The 9,324-nt window shown below is 50.4% G+C and overlaps 1 protein-coding gene across 1 annotated transcript in view; it reads left to right on the top strand.

Annotated features, from left to right (window-relative positions):
• The first annotated feature begins 2,611 nt into the window (after positions 1-2,611).
• LOC112548894 overlaps positions 2,612-9,324 on the top strand; it is a 28,281-nt gene continuing 21,568 nt past the window's right edge. Inside the window, exons 1-4 of the mRNA XM_025195669.1 lie at positions 2,612-2,719; positions 2,835-2,952; positions 3,051-3,140; positions 5,307-5,440. Coding sequence (XP_025051454.1) covers positions 2,612-2,719; positions 2,835-2,952; positions 3,051-3,140; positions 5,307-5,440 — 450 coding nt within the window. The remainder of the gene's footprint in view (positions 2,720-2,834; positions 2,953-3,050; positions 3,141-5,306; positions 5,441-9,324) is intronic.

Raw genomic sequence — 9,324 nt, forward strand, 5'->3', positions numbered from 1 at the left:
GATGTAGTCCATCCCACCCCAGCATGCCCTCAGCCCTGAAATATGGGTCACTGTCCAGAAATCTGAAGCCCGCCTCATAGCACCAGTCCGAAGATGCCGGTTAACTACACCAATACAGGCCTTGTGGCTTCTACTCCATCCGCTTACTGGGAGGATAGAGGAAAATGCCACTTGTGCTCCCATCTCCAGTAGATGACCCATGGCCTTGTAGTCTTCCGTGATGGAGTCAGTCTTACCCTTAGATGCATCATTAGTCCCCACATGGACCACAACTAGAGGGTAATAGTCCAAGGGCTTAATGATCTTTGGGATGGTCTCTGTGACGTCCCAAATCCTCGCGCCGGGCATGCAGCAGATCTCCCGCAACAAGGGGTCGGAGCGACAGATTGGGCCGTCAGTTCTGCTAAGGATGGAGTCCCCAAGGACCAGAACTCTGCGTTTCTTCTTCCTCCAGGGCTGCCTCTTCCCCACCTGTGATGTAGGTGGAGCAGCCTCAGTGACTCTGGGGATATGTTCTTCTACCTTCTCCTCCTGGGTGGCCAGGGCTGCATACCTGTTTACAAGGGGGAGCTGAGCAGGTACAGTGCTGGTGTGAGCCACCTTGGCCCCGCACTTGACAGGAACCTGCTGCCATCATTTAGTTGGGCATTTTGTGCGGGGGGTCTCTCCCGTGGATTCCTGGCCTTGCAAAGAATGAAAATACAGATCAGATTCATCCTCTGCCACCCAAATCCCCTGCAGCCTGATCACCTCGGCCTGGAGCTGCACCACCTCCCCCTCCAGAGCCTGAAGATGGTCACAGGAAGGGCAGGCAGGGGAGTCACCAGACCTCATCCCTACCACCGGGGTCCCCACCCAGCTGCTCCCACAGAACGGGGGGCAAGTGGACACCAGGGCCCCCATGGGCTCCATCTGGGTGGCAACCTCAGAGTAGCCCTGGGAGGGTGACCCCTCCAGGGCAGAGACCCTGGTAGTGCTGTGGGTCCTCACCATACCTTGTAGGTAGTACTTACCTCTCTCCTTCTTGGTGGAGCCTCCTTGCTTCTGAGGATCCGCCTGCTTCCGCCTGTGCGAACGCTGGCACAAATGCCGGTGTGCCTGTTTTTGTGCTCTGTTTGCACGTGTCGCTCGGGAGCTTCCCCTCTGGATCCTCTGCAGCTGTGCCAGCTCCTACCCCACTTATCTTAAGGGGATCAGCTGTTGCTGGCCCCACCGATGGTCCTCAGCCTCTGCTGCTGGTAAGTTGAAAGTTGAAAGGGTCACACATGTGATGAGAGCCTCATGTATGCCCGGTCAGCCTCCTCCTGCTCCCTCAGCTCCCAACTGCAAGCCTGGGACCCTGTTTAGCTGCAGTGTCAGTCACCAGAAAGTGTATTGAATCCTGCACAGGATTCATGAGAAACATGTCTCACAACTGTTCACCAGAGCTCGTACATGCTGAGCATTTTCTTATGTCGATAGGTATGGGATGCTTTTCGAACACCGGACCACACGGTGCGGCTGCCTCCCCACTGGGAGCCACCAGCAGCCGTAGTCAATTAGGAGACCGTTCTCATTTCTGACAGCGGAGATGTTTCCTTGTCGTCCAGTGTCATCCCTAGCACGAGGGAGAGAGCGGGGCCCCACGGACCGCAGCGAGAGACAGGCAGTGAGAGTGAACATGACATTGAGACTTGCCTTTAGAGGTTCCGCCCTTCCAGAGATTAGAAGCGTCGATCAGGTTATTGTTGTCCCGGCCACCGTAACATGTCAGCAGTCCCGGAGAGCTAGATTAGACGAGAAAGCAGAAGCTGCTTCTTGTTCATCACGTGTGCTCTGAAACAGCTGGCTGTCACACAGCAGAGAACTTGCTCTTGAGCCTGCTTCCCGGCAGAGATGCACAGGTTTGTGCCCGTTGCACCCCTGGGAGCCAAAGACCTGGACCCGGACCCCCCAGCGGAAGGCCGGGAGGTAAAAGCTGGGCCGACAGAGCAGGCAGGTGAGTGCAGGGGTGCTTGCAGGGGTTTGAGTGAGTGTGCGTATGGGGCTGTGCTGGGTGGGATGCACTGGTTGAGTGGAGCCCGAGGAGGGGAACCCTGCCCCCTCCCCTGGGTCTCTACTTAGCTGAGCCCCGGGACTGGAACAGAGCGTGTGAACAGAGCGTGTGAACTGGTGCAGTCTGACAAAGGCGCAGCAGTTTGTGTGGGAGCTTGCATGGAGGGGCGCACACAAGGCACCTGGAGGGCTGGGCCAAGCAAGCAACCTGAGCCCAGAGGCCTAAACAGAAGCTCCTGAGACCAGGTAAGTATGAGAAGTAGCTTGCGGCCATGGCAGCGACCCACCATGCCTGCCAGCATCAGCTTCTTAACACTGAGACCTCCACCCAGACAGGCCCTAGACCACGGGGGCAGCCGATACCTGAGCACAGAAGCACATCCTTGTGGGATGTGTGTCTTGGTGGAGTCCCTGGAGGGCTGAGTGCATTGAGCTCGAGGAGGAGGTGTGCCAGGTGCATGCCATCAGGGCCCACAAAGATTACAGCCACAACTACCGCCAAGCCCTACTCCAGGGGAACGGGGGAGGAGCTGGCCACAAAGCCCCTCCCCGAGCTCCCTGGAAAATAGTCGTCTCCATGTCCGGGTCATGCAGAGCTAGGGTTGCTCCTCCCCTGGCACCGCACAACAGGTACACACCCCTGGTGGTGCAAGAGGAGACTCTGACAGAGACACCAGAGGAGGAGGTAAGTATTCAGGAGGTAAGTATCCCCGCTCCTAGGAGGAGATGCCGGTCAGTGGCAGTGGGGGACTCTCTCCAGAGAGGTACGGAGGAACCTATCTGCCCTCTGGACCCCATAGCCTGAGAGGTCTGCTGGCTCCCTGGGGCCTGCATCCGAGAGGATCCTCAGGCTCGTCCATCCCTCTGACTATTACCCCATGTTCCTTGTCTGCGTGGGCGTGGACGATGCGGCCAGGGGTAACCCTGACCGGGACATGAGTACTGAAGGGCCCTGGGGGCTGGGCTCGAGGGACTGGGGGTTCAAGTCATTTTCTGTTCTGTGCTCCCTGCTGCAGGCCACGGAGCCAGGAGGGACGGCTGTGTGGAAGTCAACAGACGCCTCCAACAGTGGTGTGACCACGAGGGGTCTGCTTTCTTTGACCCCTGTACGTACTTAAGAGAGAGAGGACTCCTAGGAGAGATAAGGAAGGCCCTGTTCTCAGCCAGGGTGACCCATTGACCACCCTGGCTGAGACAGGGCTTTACAGTGACTCTGACAAAGGACGGGGAAACTCCATGTGGAACGTGGCTGGGGACCAGCACCCAGGAAAGCTCCTGCATGGAGGACACAAAGATTAACTGGTTTTGAAAATGTGAACCAAACAGTTCTCCCATGGCATCTCAGGTAATCGAGGGTGTCAGCTGGGGGCCTCAGCTGCCCACACATCAATGCCAGGCGCACAGAGAACAAGCTAGTGGCAGTATGGCCTGGGGCGATCACGGAGACCTGGCGGGACTCCTCGCAGGATCAGAGCGTAGCCATAGAGGGCTGCCTCCTGCACGGCAGGGAGAAAAGGTGGAGGGGTAGCTCTTGATGTGAGAGAGTGGGACTCCTCTCCGGAGACTGACACTGGCTCCAAAGAGAAACAGCTTGGAGCACCCTGGCTCAAGCTACTGGGCAGGTGTCAGGTGAGAGAAACCTAACCGGCGGCATTTGCTACAGGCCCCCGAACCAAGCGGAGGAGCTGGATGTGGACTTCTCTCGAGAACCAACAGAGAGGCTGGGTGCCAGGGACTCAGTTGTCATGGGCGACTTCACAATATATTATTGTGAAGTTGGCGACGGTTGTCATGGGCGACAGTTGTCATGGGCGACTTTACAATATATATATATATATATATATATATATAATAAGTAATGTCAAAGGGTTAGAAGGCACCTCCCAGGGTCATGTGGTCTAACCCCCTAAAGGAATGGCACTCCTAAACCATCCCTGATGAGTGCCTATCCAGCCTCTTTTTGAAAATCTCCAGTGACGGAGACTCCACAACTTCCCTGGGGAGTCTATTCCACTTCCTCGCTATTCTAAAAACAAGGGTGCTTTTTTTTCCCCAAAGTCTAATCTACATCTACTTGGCTGTAATCTGAAGCTAGATATCCTTCCCTATGTAGCAAGAATGAATAGCTGTTCACTCTCTTCATCGTGGCAGGTTTTCAGATATTTGGAGACTGTTCTGATCTGCCCCTTAATTGTCTTTTCTGCAAGCTAATATGCCTAATGCTCTTAACCTCTCCCTGCATGACTTGCCTTCCCACCCTCTTATTGTTCTTGTCACCCATTTCTGAACTTCTAACTTCTCCATGGTCCTTCTTAAAACATGGAGCCCAGAACTTCTCAAAATACTTCAGACGAAGCCTATCCAGCACCATATAGACTGGCCACTGTCACCTCCCATGTTTTAATTTAATACCTCTGTTGTGGCAGCCACAAGCTGCATTCAGTTTTCTGCAGCTACATCAGGTTGCTGCCTCATGTTGAGTCTGTAGTCCACCAGACACCCCAGATCCTGTTGAACACTGCTGTCACCCCGGCATTTATAATCCACCCTGTATTTTGGCTTTTGATGATTCTTTCCTAGGTGCAGCTCCTTTCATTTATTTCTTTACAACTCGCCCTGCTGTTTTAGCCCAGCTTTCCAATCTATCTATATCTATGCTTATCCTACAAAGCACTTGCAGTTCATCCCAGTTTCACCTCAGCAGGATATTTACCTATGTATTCTGTCATTCAAATAATTATATCAATTAGTAAAATCAGTTCTACAACTCTTCATTATTTTGGGACTTTGACTAGATCAGGGGTTCTCAATCCCTGGGCTGCGGCTGACGGTCTGGAGCATGGTAAGCTGCCAGACCGGAAGTAGCCGCAGACCGACAAACCATGCCCCGCCCCCACCCAGAGGTCCCTTCCAAACATAATTTCTAGGATTTTCTTTCATTCTATGACCTTGCAACTGGTGAGATTTATTTTAGGTGGGACAAAGAAACATTGATGCATGAATCACTACTTTTTCCACTTCAATCGTGTTAATGCAAAATTAGCTGCATAAAGAATCATTGTCCTTACAATGCTACAACATTTAGCCTACCACCTTCATTTTTATTAGCAGGTTTCACATGATAGTATGAAAACAATTCAGCACAAATATACATATAAGTAAAGTGAAGACATGAAAGAATGATAGACCTATTATTTCTGGGGTAGTTTCCTCAAAACCTTTGGAGCAGTTTCCTCAGGGCAGCTTGGATCTCCCTGTTCCTCATGCTGTAGGTGACCGGATTCATCAATGGAGGCACCACACAATACAGTACAGCTGCCAGGAGATCCAGAAGGGCCGGGGAGACGGAGATGGGCTTTCTGTGGGCAATGCCAGCAGTGGAAATAAAAGGGGAGACCACAGTAAGGTGAGGAATGCAGGTGGAGAAGGCTTCTGCCAGCCCTGCTCCAAGGGGATTTTCCACACTGGGGTGAAGACCTGAACATACGACACAACGATGAAAACAAAACAGCCTAAAGCTAAACACACACTGAAGGCAAGAGCTATGAGCTCTCTGCGGTATGTGTCAGAGCAGGAGAGCTTAAGTACCTGGGGAACTTCACAGGAGAACTGGTTGATGATGTTTGAGTGGCAGAAGGGGATACAAAAGGTGTTCCCAGTGTGCAGTGCAGAGTTGATGGCACCAGCAACCCAAGCACGGGCATACATCTCGACACAAGCTCTCCTGTTCATTATTATCTCATAATGCAGTGGTTGGCAGATGGGAACGTACTGGTCTTATGCCATGATGGTAAGGAAGGCAACATTGGCTGAACCAAAGCGGAATAATAGAGTGACCTGGGACGCATCCAGCATCGGAAATCGTCCTGGTGTTTGAGAGGAAATTGGCCATGGAGGTAGGGCCGATGACGGAGTTGGATCCAAGGTCAAGGATGGACAAATTAACCAAAAAGTAGTACATGGGGCTCTGGAGGTGGTGGTCTGTAGTTACAACAGTGATAACAAGCAAGTTCCCCACCAGAGCTGCCAGGTATGCTGCGAGAAAGATGACAAAGTGTAAGATCTGCAGCTCCCGAGTGTCAGAGAAGCCCAGGAGGAGGAACTCGGTTACAGTGGTCCAGTTGGGCATCTTCCTTCCCAGGGAACCGTGCAAGTCCTGGGTACACTAGAACAAGGGCAATGGTAAGGAGGAGAGTAACAAACTCAGTGGCTTTGATATTCCCATCAATAATGTCTCCAAATTTCATGGTAAGAATGTAAATATTCCAATTTTTGCCTCATGGAAAAATTTGTTTTAATAAACTATTTTACCATGGCAAGACCCTACATAAAATAAAATATTTTGATATTCCATTTAGAAAGAGAAGAAAATGTTAGCCCAGCCACGAATCAGGATTTTTGTTTATTTATTTTTTTATTTATTTAAATCCAAAAGTCTATAATTTTATCCATCTGACCTAGAAAACGTATGCTGGAACCAAATACATGTGATATAAAAGATATATAAAATTTGACTTCCTTAGCAGTCCTATTCCCACCCCACCCTCCATTCAACTCCCACTAAGCTGTATAACTTTATCTGAATTAATAGCAAAAACAATAAAATATTCTTCATTCACTCTTGTAGCTTTGAATCTATTATTCATAAAATGCAGTATGATTTATGGAGCCAGGTTTCCCAACTTTAATGTTTTTAATTGTCCTCTGCATCTTCCTTAGACGTGACACTTCACTGATACAGAAATTTTACTGAACTTGTTTTTGTGGAAATGTCCTGATCTTGTGTCATATTCAGGCTTCCCCTGCCGAGATCCTTTGGTCTTGTCCAGTTGATCTCTCAGATCTCCTCTGCACCAACCACTAGTCTAGATCCCCAGAAGCACAGCTAACTCAGAGGTCTTTCTCTGCTCCCTCTGTCACCGAGTGACTGGAGTAAATCCAAACAGGTTTCTGAGTGTGCAGCTGACCTCAACCCTCCCTTGTAGAAAAGGAGTGAAGCAAGATGGTAATTTTTCAGTTCTTTTCTTCCAAAGGCTCATGGGCCTCGTTCCCTGGAGTCCTGCACAGCTCAGAAGGAAAAGCCCAGATGTAAACAGTCTGAGCTGTACAGATGTTAGCAGAACAGCAGAGCTGTGCTCTGATTTAATCTCCCTCACAACACAAGTCATGGGATCTCTGAGAAGGCCCTGAGCTTCTCTATCTGGCTCTGTTGTCCCAGTTAGCCAGCCTGGGTACCTCAGCATGCAGGGAGGCACCAAGTTGCAATTGGGTTAGTTCTATGCAGTTTTGCATGAGACAATAACATGAGAATGAAAGTCAGGTTGTAAGGTGCAAAAGAAATAATTTTAAATATAATTAATATATTCCATAACTCAGACAAACAAGCTCCGTTGCAAGGCATCACGTTGACAAAATATTAGCTCAGCAATCATTAGCAGAGTCATGGTTCTGAATCTACTGTCATGAATTTGACAGCCCTTCACACCACTTTCCCTTGAGTTATATACATCCCAGGTCCCAGCTCCCCTCATTTCTTACACCACCAGCTTCCCTTGAACCCAGCGGTGTCAGACATAGATGGACCCCATATGCCACATCAAGCCCACAAGGGTGGTGTAGTGGAGGCACTGCATGCAACGTGCATGGTGGACTGGCTACATCTGGTGCTTGCACCAAGTGTACAGCTCTAGCCCTGCATACCACACACAGCACGAAACAGCCCCAGCACCGTGCGCAGCATAAGATGTGAGGGGCCAGCCTGCAGCACATGTTACCCACAGCAGGTCACTGGGGGTGCAGATTACATATGGCATTGGCAATGCATAGGGGATGTACATGGGAGCATGTGGACCTCCTGAGATTGGCGGTTCATCGAGTGCCCCTCTGCCCCTGACTGTCAACACTGCCAACAGTATCTCCGGGCAGTCACTGATCACCACTGGCCGCTGCCAACATGGCTAATGATGTCTGCGGGTGGTCACTACTTGCCACTCCCCCTGCCCTGCCGCTGACACTAGCATGGCTACCTGCAGGATCTCCCAATTTGCTGCTATCACTGCTGCCTGCAGGCAGTCGCCGTTCTCCCACAGCTTCCAGGGGGCACGTGTCGTTCATGGCATGTTGCATTTGCACCAGGGTAGGTTTGTCTATACGAGATTCTAGGTCAGCGTAGCGATGAGTTACGGCAATGTTGTTCATCCCTGTGGCAACATAGTGTTGGCAGGCCCTAACCATGATGCTGCCACTACTATGCAGTAGCTATGAGCTCCTGAGCATTACCTCATTGCTACTGCACTGTAGGGTTTGAAATGTTCCATGCCCCTTTGGGACTGAGCAGTCATGGCAGTCCCACAGTAAAAACTGCCCAGTGGGGCAGACGTGTAGCTGACTGTGCACACTGGATCCTGCGTGCAGGGTGGGTCAATGGGCCCAATGCAGACAACCCCCCAGTCTAGTACACAGGGCTCGCCTGGCACAGGTACCACATGAAGCATACATCCCTTTGCAGCCTCATGCCATGTACAGCCAATGCCAGGCAGGCTCCACAAGGAGCATCAAGAGATCAGAGACTCATTCATGGACCTGATTTCTCTTGATTCAAACCTGACAGATGCCAGAGCCTGATCTGACAATAGGTATCTCTGTCCTTCAGCCTCCATGCTAACTTACTGACAGAGTTTGGTTGGAGTCCAGCAGCTAGAAGATTTATGGTGTTTGGAATTCGCTCTCTTCATGGATGTTCCTATGGCCAGAAACTATGATCCCATCATGAGTTAAATTTAAAAATATCAAACTTTCTCAAACCCCAGCTTGGGATTTATTTTATCTTTTCATGAACCAAAACAGTCCCAAAATATTTCATTTTGACCTTATCAGTTTTGTCTGGACAGCAGTTGGCAATCTAGAGCCCATGACACCATTGTATCCACCCTGTGGAGGAAGGTCTCTTGGTAACAGAGGCCTTTTCTTACTCTCTGCTGTGCTGTACTGCAGCTGGGCAGCAAAAAAAAGCAGCACTGATGAAAAGTGGTAGTAGTCACCTGGTTTGGGTATCAACCTAGTTTTCCCCTGCGCTGGGTCAAACTCACCTAAAAATGGAAAATGTTGGTGATCCCCTGCTCTATTATATTGATGTGTCCATTACATAGCGTTACACCGATATCCCAATAGCCCTTCTTGCAACCTTCAAGAAAAAAAGTGGCTTTGTCTTCCCAATGTGAAAGCCATCACTTTCTGATGGCATCTCTGATTGGGAAACTCCTTGATATCACAGTTATAATTCTTGACCAC

This window comes from Alligator sinensis, unplaced genomic scaffold, assembly GCF_000455745.1.
Source record: "Alligator sinensis unplaced genomic scaffold, ASM45574v1 scaffold1882_1, whole genome shotgun sequence".
Classification (NCBI taxonomy): domain Eukaryota; kingdom Metazoa; phylum Chordata; order Crocodylia; family Alligatoridae; genus Alligator; species Alligator sinensis.